At 40.5% G+C, this 18,530-nt stretch overlaps 1 protein-coding gene across 1 annotated transcript in view; it reads right to left on the reverse strand.

Moving 5' to 3' along the window:
- KIAA1549L (KIAA1549 like) overlaps positions 1-18,530 on the reverse strand; it is a 137,170-nt gene that overhangs the window by 24,550 nt on the left and 94,090 nt on the right. Inside the window, exons 14-16 of the mRNA XM_049820482.1 lie at positions 9,088-9,266; positions 7,249-7,466; positions 1,550-1,679 (exon numbers count right to left, since the gene is read on the reverse strand). Of these exons, the coding sequence (XP_049676439.1) occupies positions 1,550-1,679; positions 7,249-7,466; positions 9,088-9,266 (527 nt within the window). The remainder of the gene's footprint in view (positions 1-1,549; positions 1,680-7,248; positions 7,467-9,087; positions 9,267-18,530) is intronic.

Genomic DNA, 18,530 nt, shown 5'->3' on the forward strand with positions numbered 1-18,530 from the left:
TAGCAGGAGGCCATGCCTGGTCTCAGAATGTTTTCAACATTCATTTCAGGATAATATCACCTATGAAAAACTAGCTTTTATTAGCATATTAAAAAAAACCCTTGCTGTCTTGAAACATATGATTTTCAGGATAATGAGGGTAGGGTGGCTCGACAATGTTTTTATCTAAGACAGCTCCAAAAATAAAGGAAACATTGAGGTGAGGTAGGGGGATGGGGTGTGGGATCTTTTTCGCAAAATGTAAAACCTGTTTCAACAGGTTATACCTTTCTTTTTCCAGGCTACAGCGATGTGTTCTAAGGCCTCAGAAAGCAGCGAGCCAGTCGTCCCACTTACACGGCACAACGTGACTCAAGCAATCTGATGGGAAGTGTCCAAATGCAGGAAATCATGTAAGAAATCGGACACCAACAGCATGCCCCTAAGAATTCTGTAAAAGATTTAAACTTCCCTGAACACATTCCCTGACCTTGGTACATTCTTTCACCTTGCTAAAAGTGCATCCCTGGCAGCTGAGTTGACAGTTAAACCCCACACAAAATGCTTGTCACCTACAGAGTTTAGAGGATGAGCAACCACCAAATGCACTTTCTTACTTTTCCAGAATGGTTTAGTCTTTCTCTCGGGACTGATCTTCAGGGATGGCTGAGAATTTTGTACACGTGACGAAGGATAGAAAAATTCTATGTTACTCCAGTGTGGGGGCTATTGTTATCCTCATTCTGGGTGCACGCAGTGTCAACTTGCGCCCAGTGTATGTTCAGACTGCACAAGACAACTCATCTGCCTTGTGTTGGCTCCGTGAGTTCCTCGGACCATAAACCAGCATCTCCTTTGGCTGGTTTTGACATTTACCTACGCAAAACTCTCCCAGTTCTGATGTAGTAAGAGGACAATATCTCTTTCTAGGGGATTTCCACAAAACACTGACATCCGGACTCAAGTGAAATTCCCAGAAGTTGGTCGTTCGTTCTTCTAAATCAAGAGAGCAGCATCAGGGGTACAGAACAAACAGAGGATTTCAATTCAATGAGAAAAAGCTCAGTATCAAGAAAGTGGCCACATACTTAGAAGAACTATCTAAATTCAAAATTCAACACTTTGGCAAATAATGAGTTTCAGGGTGTAGGGATTGGCGCTCGGAAGATCTCGCGATGTACGGAAAGAGAAGGGTTAAAGGAGGCGGGATGACCGACAGGCAGTATATAAGGGCGTGACGCAGTTGAATAAACGCCATTTGCAGCATCCTCATATTGGTGTCAGTGCTCTGTGGCCCAGGGTATGGTGGACCCTGTGCCGAGTCCCACGGGGTGATCAGACGAATGTCTACATCAGGGCAAATGTTTTCTTTCCATTTCAGACTGTAAAATGAAGTACAGCTGTAAACTACGTGAATGAGCTTTTTTCAGGATGCTGACTGCACATGAAGTACTGTAACGTTAAATACTCAATGGCACTCTGGCTTGTAGCTTATCAATAGTTTCCTGGTTTTAGGAGTAAGTTGAGACTTTGCTGAGCAAATTTCACTGCATATAGCTGATAAACTTACGTCATATCCACTGTTACGGATTCCACGTCTAGGTCTTTCTCGAGTCACTAGAAGATCCATCTCAGTTTCTCCTGGGCTAGGACTGTTCAAAGACTGCCTGCTTCTGTACACCGAGTTCTTCATCGGTTGCCTAGAAAACACGAAACAAGAAAACAGTAAAACAAAAAGAAAACAAGAAAAATGACAGGCAGCAGTTTTCAATACTTACCTTTATTCTAAAATGATGAGGTTCATCAAAATGCCACTTTATTATAGGATATTCTTTCTATGTATATGGAAGTGCTAGAAATCAGTAACATTATTAAGAGATCATTAATTTTGTTTACTATTAAAGAAAATAAAGCTATGTAAAAGACATGGACATCATATGTGGGAGCTTATCAGATGAAATACATCCCAAGAAGGTATCAGAACCCTTTTAACCTCAGCTGACATGATTCTAATTAATAAAAACTAAATAGGTGCTATTATCAAAAAATAATAGGACCTCCCACACACTCAGATGGGGAGCAGAGATTTTGGTTGCTGATCCTGCGCAACGAGAAGTGGAATAATGCTCCAGTGAAACAAACACCCAGCAAAGTGAACAGGAAGAGAGACAGGAGTGGGAGGGAAGTGCTTCCAAGATGCTGGTTTTAGATAGCCAGTTTGGTAACTGGCCACAACTTTATCAGAGATCTGCACTCCCTGGAATTAAACCGCTTCCAGCATAGCGCTGGGCAAAGGCATCCTTAGGCACTGAGCTTACACCACTGTGTGCTCAGAAGCAAGGGGGGCCAAATGTAATAGAAAGAGCATATAACTCAACATCCAAAATACCCTGTAATCTTTCCAACGCAACCTTTTCTTCCCTTGTTACTGGTTATACAAAAACAAATACAGCATTCCTCTGAAAGATACAGAATATTACATAAACTCTTCAGGAGTGGTTGCCAAATTGTGATACAGGAACTTCATGCTTCATCAAGCCACGTCTTTTAAAAAGGCTACATCTAAACTAGGAAAGTTTAGGAGATGTTGTTCTCATAGTGTATCTGGCCATTGGTTGTTTTCTTGCCTATCCCAGAGAAGCGCTCCTCCCATTGTAGATCAATAACAGATCGAATAATGGCATGCCAGTTTCATTTATTAATACAGTAATTACAGTGCTGTTAGAGCCTGATATCAAGTTATCTTTGCCTAGTCATGCTATTTTTCTGCTTTGTGCAATTATTCCATTCAAAATATTGGAAGTAGATCAGGTCATCTAATGTGTCTGTGCGTTGCTCATTTTACACAGGGGACCTGACAATGTTCATCACGAAGTAAGAGAAGTTGCACGATCATGTCTGAATTCACACTTTCAGTTCCCATTTGCAAGGTAAGATTTACACCTGAATAATTGTGTCATGCTATCAGATGGATCCCCAACACGAGCTGGGGCCTGCTGTGCTCAGCAGCCAATAGTAAGAGATATAGCAAAGGTGTAACGACACAGATTTTGAAGTGACCTGCTTCTTCAGCGTCTGCGCTTCGGTCAGATGGACAACTATCCATACCTGCCGGGATATACTGTCCCTTCCTCTGGCACTTGAAGCCAGCAGTTCTCAACTAACCCTCACAGACCGACTGAAAACATACACTCATTCCTTGTTTTCCCACGGTTGTCTTGGGTAGCTAGTACTGCTCAAGTAGTGATGTTGTAGTGAAGTTGTGCGTCCACAACATTTTTTCACTCAGTTGTTCATGCGAAAGTAAAAACATCCTTAGTGTATCACGTTCATCCAAGTACATTTTTACATTAGAAAAGTTCAAAAATGGCAAGCATTTTTTGCCCTTCAATCAAATCTTGGCAAAAGATTGCTGCTGCAGTAGGGGGTTCAAAACAGTGGCGGGATGATTTTGAGGCTTACAGCAAGGGAGGGTTTCAAAGGCAATAAACATCAGTCAGAGCACAACAGCCTTTCAGCCATGACTGAAACTTGTGGGAATCAGAGAAGAGCTGAAAGCAGAAATTTGGAAGGGACCTATTGAAGGGATACGACTTGGGTGACTCTTCCGACATTCTCCTACGTTTGCCAGGCAACTTGAGAGAAAATGCAATCTTATGCTAAGATCTGACTGAAGGCCAAGAAAATGCTTTTCTTAAAGCTAAGTGAGCCTGTGGCCTGAACCGATTACAAAGAGATCTACTACAATATTTGAGATATTGAAAAGCCTAGGACCATTTCTGTAAGTGACTAAGAGGAAACCACATGAAGAAACGTGTTCCATTCAGCAATTATAAAGACTTCATGGTTTAACATCTCAAGAACCATCAACGAAATGAAAAGACAACACAGTCCAAATTAATTCACTGATAAGAAATAGTTCTTCAGATATTACAGATTTGGTTAACAGAACTTTTTGCTTTGACAGATTAGAGCAGCAGAAACTGGTTGCAGAGATCCAGAAAAACAGACATTTACAAGATCTGACAGGATAAAAGGTAGGACAACAAAATAATCATTTCACACTTCTGATTAAACTAAGTATTCAGGCATGTACTTAATTTTAAGGCAACTTTCAAAAACTTCTGTGTGACTATAAATCGCAAATCTCCATGCAAGTTTGAAAGTCCCAAATGCACTGCCAAAGCAGAAGACAAGAGAAGGTTTTGCAATAAATTTCCCTATAAAAATAATATTGAATAGATTAAAGTGTCTTATCTTATTTCTTCCAAGACTATACTGTCGGTATTACATGGGGAACTAGGTTATGCCAAGGCTAATCAGATCTGACAGTCTTTATGTTCCTACATTAAAGGTCTCTAAAATTTCATGCGTGTTTTACAATAGGTCCATAAATACTCAGTTGATGCAGTTGTGATATATTTTCTAAGGGATTCAAATATATAGCTAATACATGCAAATTCTTGACCTGATTACAAACTATTAAAGAAAATCCCAGAATAGTGCATATCATCAGTAGGGTCTTAAAAATTGCCTTGAGATTGCCAATTAGCTCATTTAAGAAAGTTTTACTAATGAGAAAGGAGGTATGAACACTAACAACTGGCATTCAAATGGGTTAGCAAGTGCCTTCTGGGAACACAACTGGAATATTTTAAAACATGGATTTTATGGTACAGAAGACTCAAAGGTACTAAGAGCACAAAGCTGTTTGTTCCTGAACAAATAAAATTATTTAGTTTTGTAAATCACTTTTAAATACAATTTAAAACAAATTCAAAATGTAAAGGTGATCTTGAGTAATGTAATCAACTGCATCTTTATTTTTCTGATATATTTTGAAAATGCTATAATAATGTGATTTAAGTTAGTGGAATATATACAAAACAGAAAAGAGTGGAATAGACCTTTTCCCTAGAAACTTTGAAACCTATGACTTACTCCTAAGTGATATTATTAAAAAAAAAAAAAATCAGTTTTTAATTTCTGTAACTATAATGATATAAACAATGATTCAAAGCAGAAAATGTTAGAAATCAAATCTTTTCAATTTTATGCTAACCTAGATTGCTTTAAAAGCAATTTTATTTCATTATGGACATACAAGTGTATTGATTCATTTATCAGTAACCAAAACCCACATTACCTTGTAGTATTATTCAAGGTTTTCCTCCAGCAGTATGCCATTTTAACCATCTTATTGTTAGTTAGAAAAATGAAGACAATAATGCTGTCATGTGTGTTGCAGCATATCAAGTTCATTTCCAGGTCTTAGACTGGAAATTTTAGCATAGTGTTTGGAATTGGTTTGTCTACAAACATCTGCAACATCCGTGACGTTCATTAAATGCTTTGTGGCTTAACAGGAAGTGCATCAGAAATGGTTCTTCTCTCTTCCTGTGTAGGGATATAGACTATATATTTAACAAGTAAATCTGGCAGTCAGCCTTTTACGGTTCAGCTACACAATGAAATCATTCCTCTGCAGCAGTATACCTGCCTTCAAGCAGTTTATATCATGCCAGTGATCACCATCTCAAATAGACTATGACAGGTTTACACAACACATCAGAAAACACGCAGGAAAAAACGTATTCTGGGACCTTTCAGCACATTGGCACATGAACAAACAAACATCAGTATATTTAACAAAAAGCAGATGGCTAGCATTAAAGCTTCATGTGTAATGTTTTAAACATTTCCTACATGGCATACGACACATAATAAACATCCAAAGTAATGCCTCAGTCCTTCACTGTATGTACAGCACACAGTCATATCAATATTTCCGCTGCTCCATCTATATCTTCTGGACAGACTGTGCAGACAGAGCCAGACTCCTGTGTACTGAGGGTTCAATATCTTACCTGTTCAGTGCACTTGGAGCAATTTATTCCTCCCTCACTGGAAAACTGCACGAGGAAATGATGCCCCAGACCCTCCAGCGAGGACATAACATACAGTTAAGTCAGCATCTTTTTTTTCTTCATTGACCCTGGGAACCCTGGGAAACGGCCCATCAAGGGCAGTATCCCTCAGTCATTTAACTCTAGACCTATAGAAGTTCATCTCATCACAGCTTTTGCCCATATTCTGAGCCAACACTGCTTTTATATTTCCCATCACAGTCTTTTTTCATCTCTGTACCCCAAGGGTATTGCTGAAGTTGCACTGTGTGCAAAGACTGTGTCACCACCAACGCTTTGATTGCAGTCATGATTTACGCTTATAGGAAAACTTTGGTCTGAACTTTCCAGGAGATGGGATGCAAGATTGCACCTCCAGGCATGAGGGCCATTTCCAGAGGAAATGTATTTCAGTATCGCTTTTCCTCTCATGGATCAACTGCTGCTGGTCCCTGATTAGAGTAAGAACCAGAGCCCTTGTGGGGTGAGGCGCAATGGCAAACACACTCTTATAATCTTTCACACCTCTACCACCCGTAAGGAAGCAGAATCTGCATACTGTGCCTTTCCTGGGTTAGGACTGGCGTGATCTCCTCTTTTCAGTGTGTCAACTCGCGTTTCAGAGAGCGCCAGCAGCAGAGCAGGTCCACCCACCCACAGCAGTCTCAGGCAGAATCAGCATGTACACTCCCCTCTCGTTTCTAAAATGGGGAAATGAATGCTACTGGTGTGCCATCCTCAAGAGACAGGGAAGCGTTAATCAAACATTAGTACTGTTATACAATATGCCAGCTTCACGTCACAGATGAGCAAATCATGAATTTCTCCGTTAAAGGCACAGGAAGATCACCAGTAACAGGTACACGCACAACCTTACAGATACTATCCCCGCAGGACTTGCTGAAATACATGGACGACGTACTGGTTGTGTTATCTTATGCCTACTGCAATACTTATATTCAGATAAAAATAATGACAAAATAACAACACCACTGAACTTTGCAAAAGAACAAGTTCAGATGCTAACTTCCTGGCTTAAGTCCACTCTCAGTATTACCAAAAACATCACTAGCACTTTTTTTTTATTTACCTTACTTGAAAAATGACTCACAAGAACTTGCCACTGTCCCTTCCCTTATTTTTTTTTCCTTCCATTTCTTTCTTTTTAACCACGGTGCAGCTTTACCAGATGATATACCTTCATAAATAATTATGGGTTATGTGAATTTTCTCCATAAAGCAGAAGGGACCAGCTGACCATACAACAAACAGTTGGCTCCTTAAGCATGGCCCCTTTGATTCCCTACAACCCCTGGACATCAACTGTCCTCCCAGGTGAACAACTGCATATAAAAAGTCTCACCTGTTCTTAGGCTCAGCAAACGGAGACGAGATATCTGCATCTGGATCCAAAATGTGGTCAAGTTCTTTCTGGTTTTTTTCATACATCCTTTTTCTCTCTGTCAGCCCCTTGTTGTTATCAACCTGAGGGAAATCATAGTACCCCTTCCTCTTGGCTTTCAAGCGCAGTTTGTTGCGGTAATGTTCTATATCGGACTTCTGCTTCAAAGCCTTGTTCATCTAAAAGGCAAAAAGACGTTTAAAGGATGGTGCTGGGCTGGCTACTTCCAAACAATATTGTCAGACTGTGTTTGATGAACTGCATGTGTCATTTTACAGAGCGTGTTTTGTACCACACCGTGCCATCTGTAAGCAGTGAGGAACTGCAAGTGAACAGAGTCGCTGCATTTTTATGGCTTGGCAGATGGTTAAATAATTTTAGCCTAAAAACTATGTACCATTACAACAGTGACTCAGATACACCCACTGAAGAAAAACACCGATGATGTTAGCCAATTGTCGTGACCCAACACCGTGCTTGCTTTTGAGCACCACAGGGAGAACTCACCGATGAAAACTCTTCTAGGGTCCCATAAGTACAGAGACATCACTCCTGACTACACAAAACCTTAAATATGTCATCACTGATGGCTGGGGAAGAATTCCGGTAAAATATCATCATATATTCCTTTTATTTATATGCTTCCTTACAAATCTGTTATGGGTCTCTGTCAGAGACAGGATCCTTAAATAAATGGCTGTTTGGTCGGACCTGGTACAGGTCAGATCCCATGGACACTCCTAAAGTGTTGAGAAAACTTCCCTCCTGCTTCAAATTGTCAGTTACATGGAAATGAGCAATTTACTTGGGCTTTGTGCTTCCACAGTCAAATTCTACAGTCTTCTTACAAATTTCAAGAAATGTATGTACAAGAGAGCACAGAGCACCGGGAGTGCCATCCTGTTGACTTACAGAAAATAAATGCTGAAATCTAGATAAACCTTTCTCTGAGTTTGGAGACACAAGAGGGCTTAAAACGTAAGTACGAAAGGGAGCATGACAGACCGCTCTGATGCAGGCCCACCTGGGAAGCCTCATGACACTGTCTTTTACTGGGTCTCTGGCAGCAGCCCTCCCTGTTGCTTTTAAACAGCATCTGGGAGATTCTGGCTGATCTTTACATGACTGTTGCAGTGAGACTTTGCAAACAAGACACCTCACCGGCTTGTCCCCATCATGTTTAACAACTATATAAAAGCCTCAGTCCTTTGTAAATGGACCAGTCTTGATTAAATCTACATAAAAACATGAATAATCATACAACTATGGAGCTGAAGTGTGATTTTTGGCCAGCACCTGGATCAGATGCTTATGCCATCCCCACTTTGCTCCCAGGACCAGGAAATAACTGCACCCTCTGTGCACAGGCTGGGGTGCAGACTTGTTGCATCCCTTCTTGCTCTGAATGAGATGTGTTGCTCAGTACATAAGGAGCAGCTTAGCACCCAGATGATCTATGTACATTTCCATGCTCAGCCACAGAAGTCATGTAGACAAAGATCTTATTCTGCTCTCTGTCTTCACTACTCATTTTGTTAAAACAAATATGATAGGAAAGAAGGATATTGGGAAGGTCGGAATATAGAAAATTTCCTCTTTCGAGGTCGCATGCATTCATAGGTGCATTGCCAAAGAACAGATCTTAAATTCTCAGACTTTGTAGCCCACAATGCTAATGGGACTTTATATAGCATCAGGGTGAAAAGCTCCTACCAGTCCTCAACTCTAACAGGCTTAAGATTGTTCCACCTGTCGATGTAGCCAAGGAGACAGCTGGAGACATTATCAGAGAGTCCTTACCTCTCCATTAATGATGGCAGATTCCTGGCTCCTATCTGATGCAGCATGAACAGCAGGTAGTGCCACAGGTTTGATAGCTATCAGCTGTACCGATCCAGAAGAGGTGTCGAAGGGGTCAATGGCAGATTTGGCGATGTTATCAAAGAGAATGCCTCCTTCCTCTTCATCACTTACAGGCACTAAAGCACATCAGACTTATTCAGCATAAAGACACAGATATTTGTACTGCATGTTCAAGGTGAAATTCAGTGAGCACATGCTTTAGATTAATGATGTGCTCGGTACACTCAAGCAGCAGACCTGGGAGACCTTTACACTGGACAAAAAATCCCATTAGATTACAGATAACATTATGCATTCAAAGGATTATCTGGCACTCCCCCAAAGAAGGTTGATTTCCAATCTGCACCAATAAGATGGAAAAAAAAGGAGAAAAAGAATGACACAGAAAATTGTATGAAAATGACAATGAAAGTCAAAGTACACGTTTTCCTAGGCTTCACATGGAAAAGACATTATATGCATGCACACACACACGTCTCCCCATGCCAAGGCATCAGTCATTACACCTGATCTAACCCAAGACTGCAGCTTTTTTGGTGTCTGATACCGCATGAGCATGGGCATTCTCAAAATTTGAAAAATAAACCCACTGATTTTAGCAAAAGTTATTAATGCTAAAAATGCCATCTGTTAAAATGAAAGCATTACTGTTGTGTGTTAAAACATGCTTAGGAAACTGATGGTGTCCAAGTTTATGGGGGTTTTTTTGCTTTGCAAAGCAGTACCTCAGGTGGCTGTAAAGTTAACCATTAAAATTTCTTAAAAGACAGGAGAAGGGTTCTGAAAATCCTTAAAATTAAATGGTGTGGTGAAGCATCTTTAGTTTTAGATGTCTACTTAAATGGATAACTTTCACATACAATCGGGCCCTTTCTCCTCCAAATTTTGTTTGTAAACCTACATCACCTTGTCAAGCTGTTCAGTCTTAAATCTTTTATCCTCATTTTGGAATAAAAGAATGACTCTAAAGCACGAGCACAAATTCTACAAAGAGATCCTTGCAAACATTTTTGAATAATTATGCTATTAGAAGGAAGAATGTCTGCTCCATCTCCTAACTGACAGGAGCAGAGATCCTCTGCTAAAGAACAAAGAGGCCTGCTCTAAATTTATTTCCTCGGAATATATACTTACTCTGGTTTAATATTTGTCACTGCACAAATTACAATGGACTTGTATAAACTCAGCAGTTTAGACAGAAAATGATTTTGGTAAGAAAATATTTGACACTGGTAACATAAAATATGAACCCACTGAGTAAGCTTATTATCTTTCTGTCTGTACTCAGTGTGGTCTGGAGTTGACACTACTTGAGCTTTTTAGAAATATATGGGTTAAATCACTTTATCATCAAATATTGTCTGTCCAGCTCCACGGAACTGTCCAAATACGATAGAGTCTTTAGTGGGCCTGAAATCCCCTCATCCCTCCTGGGGTTGTTCAAACACTCTGAAATTGTATGCTCACCGGAGCGAGTGGATCGCAAGCCTGGCTCACTGAAATTAACTGCCGGACTCCCACTGACGACCACGCCGCCAGGACACCACACCAGCAAAATCAGATGAACAAAGAGATACTTGCCTGTCACAGACTGCACTTCAACAGGAAGGCATTGACATTACAGTGAGTATAAAAGTGAAGCATAGATGTTCTCCCCTGGGGGAATTTCGAATCATTTCAGTTCTCATGTAAGTCACCAGACGCAGTTCTGGAAGATGGGTCTTGTCTGTAATTCACCACCAAAACTTCCACACTACCCTAAGAAGGTACCTCCGTTATGACATGACTATCTCCAAGAGAGAAAAAGGTTGTCTGAATTGTATTTTTCACCGAAAAAGATGGTCTCTCATGATGATTACAGCTTAGGTGAGCCTGGATAGTATTTCATCTGCGGTCCAAGTACCAAGAAGCTGTAGAATCCCTTTGCCACTTGTCTCAGCATTTGCCTGAGCCAGGCATGCCCAAAAACCCTGGCTAAGCATCAACTTGCAAAACATGATTCTTTCCAAACATGCTCTGTGTACCCTCCTTCAAGTGGAAAGCACCAAGAAGAGCAGCTGCATTTCCACCCCAGTGTTTCCGAAGGACGGCGCTTGCTGAGACCTCAGCAGTGATCTCCAGGCACCCGCAGAGAGCACGACGAGCTACAGATGCATGGGTTGTCTCCTCAGACCTCATTTCAGGATCAGAAACCAAGAGTTGCTTAATTAAACAGAATTCCTCTGGTTCAAAGACTCATTAAACAAAAGAAAAACTGAGGGTAAAGAGAATCAGGAATCACAGACAACAGCTACTTCTGATGTGGTACGCTAACACCGAAGAGGAACCTCAGTATCAGCCCTCTCATTGGTGAGCACATCTCCTGCAGCGCTTTTGGCATGGAATTAATAGCCAAATGGGACTAAAAATTGGAAGTCTATTCCACCTTAGCTTAGCATTTGTTCATTAATTGGCATTTATAATATAAAAGCAGGTTTTTTTCCCTTGCCCTTTTTTTTCACTGATGAGTAATAAAGAGTCTGTGATCTGCAGTTACTGGCATGCTGCTATAGTTTGCCTTGGCAGTGAACCATAAGCAAGTATTGTGGGAGTTTTATTATTTGCTCCTATCCATCTCTTTCTCAGAGAGTTTACAGCAAGCATTTGTAACACAATTGAACCACAGCAACGTCTAAACTTTTAAAAAAAACAAACCAGAGAAAATTGGGACTCCTAGAGTGTCTGTTTCTGCTGTGTAGCCCTTCCCCACGCCAGTGCACCCATCCAAACACCTCAGCTGGGCGAGTAACTGCCGGGCACAGGAAACTTCAGAAAACTGCCCAGATATTCTTTACAGTCACTCCAAATAAGCACACTTGCTTATTATAATTAGCAACACAGACTTAAAGCAATGCTTTTAATTGCTGTTTTTAAACAGATGCATCCCAACATTATTATGGATTCATTGTTCTACTCGTTTGCACTGTCTGCGTGCACATATAGCAAGACTTAGAAGTTCGGCGGCAGAAAAGGTCAAAAAACTGACTTAAACACCTTCTTAACAGTAATTTCCCATCTCTGAGACACCTCGTGCTAGATATCTCATGCCATATGATCCACTGAGATTGAATTATTCCTCCTAATCTTCCTGTGACTGAAGTACATGAAGCTATATCCAAAGCAATCGTTTATTAAGGTTGAGTGCCAACTGCAGTGAAGATCAGCGTGGCGCTGGGTTTTTGAAGAGCAGGACCATCGCTGAAGCTTTATCTCCACATCACTACAGCTATTAGCATACAAGATTTGCTAGATGAAAGCTGCTTCAGGGATGCTAACCTCCAGTTTCGGTGGTTCTGCACCATTTCCAGCCAGCAATGCCAGCAGGTGGGGGTACCCACTGGTGATACCAGTCCCCCAGCCGGCGCAACAGGGCTGTGGAACTCTAGCTTGGAACCGTTAAGATACAATTAGCCAGGTAGAATATTCTGGTTTTATCTAGTTACTAATTTATATTTAAGAAAAAATAATTATACTTTGTCAGCCTAAGATTTCAATACGAAGGCCACACAAGACTTCTTCTCCCTCTCTCTCTCCCTCCACCTTGTCTTTTCTCCCCTCTCCCAAATCAAAATACATTGGAAGGGAGCAAAGGAGGACTGAAATACTTACCTGTACAAAAAGAGTAAGGAAGTTTAAGTTACCTGTGGATCAGGTAACCTTACAGCAAAATACTTGAAACAAAGACATGTGCTGTCCTGCACAGAAGCAACCATTTGACTGATTTTGGAAGTCCTCAGAAAACAGAATGACATCAATGGAGAAAAATGCATAAAGCCAAAACCTAGGAAACACTCACAAGGAGGCAGACATGCTCTGCCTTTTCTCAGGTCATTCAATGAGGCATTAAAAATTTTCAAAGACTTATTTTGTATGAAGGGAATGCAAACATACCTATAGTTTGACAAAGAGCAAACTATGCCGCAGATCTAAAAGACTATCTCCTTAGGAAAGTGCCTGCCTATCAGTGTTTCAAACAGAAATCCTGACTCATGAATGTAAATTAATAATGGGGACATAATTTTCATTTTAGAGAAACTCTCCCCATATAGAAAAAAAATTAGAAATTTTTGACATCATGTAAATCATTCTATTGTCAGCTGGCTATCTCCAGGAAGATATGAACAAGAGCTCTTAGCAATAAAAACCCATATGCTTCTGAAGGACTTTATAAGCCTATAACTAAAATACAAGTTTCCTAACATCAGTATCTGAACCTATTCAGGACTGAAATACTTCCCTATGAGATACTGCAGTGTAACAGAAAACATACTTATGTAAAAACACACACACCCTTCCCAAAATACACCCAACTGTGAGACAGTGCAATTCCAAGGTTTTCATGAACAGCACAAATATTATATTTTCAGAGAAGCAGATGGCTTACAGACTAATGGAAGCAGCTCATGATTCCCCCTGGATATTATTTTCTCATAGGTGAAATCTGCTAAATATCAAGTCACATATCTGAGGTGTTGCAGTCCTGGCTTTGCCTGGGATCCTGAAATAAGAGTTACCCGAGCACGTCATTTGAGATCTCTAAACTGGTATTTGCAGGGGGTTTTATGAAACTATATACGTGGGGTGTCTACTCTTCTATTAGCTGCTCGTTTCGTTCACTTTCTACAAAGGTTTCTTGTCCTTATAAGCAGAAGCAAGAATATCTCTCTGTGGTTATGTCTTCTCCTCAAACCACATCTGCCTCATCTATTTAAATAGCAAAGTCTTTCAAAAAGAGAACATGTGTTTCATAACGTTTGTAGAGAATCAATCCATCAGCCCCTTTTCTTGGCTGGCACTTCTGTAATACCATCCTAGACATGTTCAATAATTAAAAAAAAATATTTAACTGACACGGATGATGACTATACCAACAAGATAAGGAAGGCATGAGAACCTACAACGGAAGCCACTTCTTTAAGAAAGTAGTGCTCTGTGAGTTTAAAAAAACTTTGCAGAAATAGTTTTCTGTTTGCACAATAAAACCGTACATTTGTCTTCTTCAATGCTGGCATGTTAGTGAAAGATCACAACACCCAGACTGCCACTGGATCTGATGACACGAACATCTACACAGTCTTTGCACCATTGCTTGGATGAGAACTGCTGTCAGACTCAATTAGTGGCAGAGTAAAGCTCATCCGGAGGGGAAGGCAGACATGAATCAAGAAATACTTAATTGCGCAACCACCTGCAGATCCCAGTTCCTTCAGAGGTCTGCTGCAACAGGCACCTCAGCAACGTAGGATACGGTATTTTCTTGCCATAAGAAAAGCAATCAAAAAGACTGGCTTAAAAAAAAAAAAAAAAAAAAAAAAAAAGGCAAGCTGGGTTAGCCATGCTGACCTAAAAAAGGCCAAACAAAGGATTTTCCCCTTACTCTACACGAGTTCTACCACGCCTGTGAATACAGCACCTGGGTGGCCCCACTCACACAGTATGGGCAGCTTGGAGGTGCTGGTTTTCTCCCACTCCCTCACTGGGGAAAGAGGCGGTGGAGCACTGGCACCTTTTGCTTTTGTAGGAGTGTGAAGAGGCTCAGAAACATGGCTCAGAAGTTGACAGAATAGGTTATAACACTTGGCTGCCCCTTGCAAACCAAAACCAAGTGGGGAAAGCGGTGGGAAATGCTTTTGGCTACGTCTGAAGAAACAAAGGGTTCACTGTCACCAGCGGGGTGCTAGCAGGGTCACAATGCTCTCTATATTTAAAACAAACACACACAAGAAAAAGAAGTGGCAGAAATGGAAACAGTATGGGGAAACATCAGGCTATGTCACACAAGCTGAAATCTTTGGAGAAAAAAAGTATCAACATGTAAAGCTTCTGGGAGGCTCAAGGAGAATAGTAACTAGTACCAATATAAGACATTTCAGCTGAACGTGTGGATTTTGTTCATTCTTTCCCCCCTTCTCCCCCATGGTTAAATGTCAAGAAATTAGTCCAGAAAAGCCTAGGAGTTTACTGTGAGGAGGTGAAGTGTTAGGTCAAGATCCCCACTAACACCCTTTGTGGGGCAAATGAAGCTAATGCTTCAGATGAGGGAATAAATGATGAAAAGAATAGACTCCTCTCTGCACCATATATTATTTCTAGTACTCTGATTTCTCAGCCTTTCAGAGACACAGGCATCATGAAAGGGAAACATCTCACTTCAAATCTGCCCAGATGCTCCAATGCAGTTGTCTGGGCTCCTTCCTTACTGGAAAGAGAAAGGCAAGTACCTCCAGAGCAGAGAGTTCTCTTCCAATTAGCTATGGCCCTCTGGAGTCACTGGAGAGCCTACCTGGTTAGGTTAGGAAGCCAGTTTTAAAAGACCAAAATTTGACAAGATGAAGCCCTTTCCACTCTAACTTGTATTTCACCCCACCCAGCACAGAAAAGGCAGATGAAGGGTGCTGGACGTTTGCTGGGATACACCAGATCCTCCAGCTAATTCTGTGTCAAAGCAGACTGCTACATCGCTGCTACTGGATTCAATTGCTGTTGCCATATTTCATTTTAATTTAAGTCACTACAGACAACTGCTCAGAAATTCAGAAAAGCTGGCTCTGACGCTGAGCCACATCAGACAGTGTGAAAACTGGTGGCCCACACTTCTGTAGAATAAAGGAGGCAGTGTATCATAGCTTAGCTGAATTACATCCAAAAATCCCTTTCATTTTAGCTAAGCCAATAATACAGCTAAGTTTTCCTCCCCAGTACTTTGTTCCTGCAGACACCTGATTTTCAGATATCCCTACGAAGAACAAAGGAAAAGAGAATTAAAAATTTATGTGACAGCTTCTGCCTGCACAGAGAAAATTATAGTCTTAGAGACCGATATTTTAGAAAGGAGTGAGGCCCTTGACTGAATGGCTTCTGAAAAGTTACATCTATTTTTAAAGACAATGTCCAAATACTTGGACGATGAGAAGAAGTGTTCCAGCTGGGATTCCTAGGAGGAGGAAAGGAAGGTTTCTTACACAAGGAAGTTTGACTCTTTGGGAATGCTGCTTGTGCATCTCCACCTGTGATGTGTGTCCTTTTGTGATGCTGAGGTTCACGTACAAAACTGGGCTCAGCTATACAAGTTCTCAGCCCAAAAGGTATGGAGTCACAGGCTTCATTAAGAACTGCTAGCAAACTAAAGCTTTTGTTTTTCGCAAAGCAAACAAGCAATCATGCCCTCCCAAAGATAGTAATGATGCAAGATCAAACACTTAAAAGTTGGAAAAACAACCTATATAACTTTCACTGGCTTCATTTTGTGAGGAGCTGGTGAAAGGAAAGGTTTTACTGTAGGCTGCTATAGTTCTTCAAGTACGTGTGGGTTCAGCCATTTGCTTCTCCCTGAATGATATTTGGCCTGATAAAATGATAAGTGAAAGTGCTAATATCCTGTTGTTCTCTTTCACGCTCTCTTACAAACCTGTCTCGGAAATTGCCCGTACCTCTGTTGGCTGATTCATTCATCTCACAATCCTCTAACATATACAGTTGGGCACTTTTAAAAAAAAGGGCTTAATTTTTTTATTATTTTTTTTTAAGTGCCCAAAGTAAATGAAAGCAGAACTCATCAACTTTTAGAAAGGAAACTTCCTATTAAAATACTAATAAGTGTTTTCCAAGAAAAACAGAAGGAAAAAGATGCAATTATCTTACCAAAGTTTATCACTACTGTAATACAAATAGATATTTTATTCATGGTTTCTGTAGAAATAAGGCTTGGCCAAAGAGTTCTCCAGATCCTCCAAAACATCAGGTCCTCAGGCGAAGCCTGTCAGTCTATGCTGGTTTCACATTGTTCACTCTCAGCCCTGACACACTCCATTTGCAGTCAATTTTGATACAAGCCATATAGAGTTTATGTACTGAGGTAACATCCAGTGCTGTCATTTTTCTGTGTAACTAAATGTCAGCAAGAAATAGAATCTAAAATTGGTCTGTAACTATGGCAACTAATGAGCCATTCTAACTTGGAGTCCCCAAATCAAACATGTGACCATCAAGGGATTCATTCCAATTTTAAAGATGCTGCTTTTCAGAGAAGAAAATATGCTGCTGCTTTTGCTGACATGCGCATTAAAGGCGTCAGCCTACAACCAGGCTAGAGAGCTGGAGCAGGTTCAGACAAGCTAGGAGAAAAGCAGCTTCTTTCTTAAACTGGAAGGAAAAACAGCCAACACATTCTACTGATGCTAATCACACTGGATAAAGAGAAAACCCTACAAAAAGAACAAAATATCAGAGATGACAACAGCGTTTGTAATCATAGCACTGGGGAACAAAGCATAAGCTCTGTGACAAAAAAGTAACGGGTGCCTTGATTTTTGTTTTTTAATTTCATCGGGCATTTGGAAGCATGCAACTCAAAAGTCAAAAACACCTCTGCACATGCATTTAAGAATAAACGTGGGGCCAGCTCTGTAATTCTGGTAAGCAGGAGGCTATTTCATCTCCCATGTCCACATCTTCCTTCCTTCTCAGAAGTTGTTCTTAAAGGGTTGTATGAGGAAACTCTCCTAAACATATCTTAAAAGATACGCCTAGAGCTAAAAAGTCCCCATCTCTTTACCAGGGAACAATGTATTTATTCCTTTTCATATCTATGCCTGGAAACTACCAGGCAACCCTTACAGGGCCATGGCAGTCAAGTGAAGAAGTTCCTCTAGAAGTGGCTGAAGTCTACCAGGAGGGCTCTGCAGATAAGGTATTTCACGCACAGGTTCCTTCAAAGCCAGAATAGTCAGACAGAAAGAGCCTATCTCTTTACCATATTTTGTATATATGCAGTACTACTACTTTTAAAATGGCAAATACTGCTCTTCCTTTCTGCCCCAGGACCTCAAAGTCTTGGTGCCAGCATGCCGTAGGAACAAATGACAAGAACACATAGTATGCATGGAGTATACACTGGAGATGTTTTCCCTATGGCGCTAAAACTAGAAATCACTTAGCTGCTTCAGGCAAGGAGCACCTTGACCATATTAAGTTACATCATTATTCAGGCTTTTTTTCAGAAGACAGAAGGTAAAATAAACATGTAAATAAAGCAGTTATTGGTTTTCCAGCATAACTTGAAAAGCGCATAAAGTTGAAGCTAAAATTATAATGAAATTAAGATTTAAAATAAAGGGTCAGTATTCCCTCATACTACATTGAAAGATTTCTTGAAGCACCACGTGTACATTCTAGAAACACACTACAGTCCAGATCAGAAGAAAGGATGTTAGGTGTTAGTCAATTCTGTTACAAAGAAACTGGGAGTTCTTACCAATTTTCTCTGAAGATTTAAAGCCTAAAAAACCAAAAAAAAATACCTTCACTAAATTATTTTGCCTACATGTGTAAACACCACCTGA

This window comes from Accipiter gentilis, chromosome 17 (assembly GCF_929443795.1).
Source record: "Accipiter gentilis chromosome 17, bAccGen1.1, whole genome shotgun sequence".
In the NCBI taxonomy this organism is placed as follows: domain Eukaryota; kingdom Metazoa; phylum Chordata; class Aves; order Accipitriformes; family Accipitridae; genus Astur; species Astur gentilis.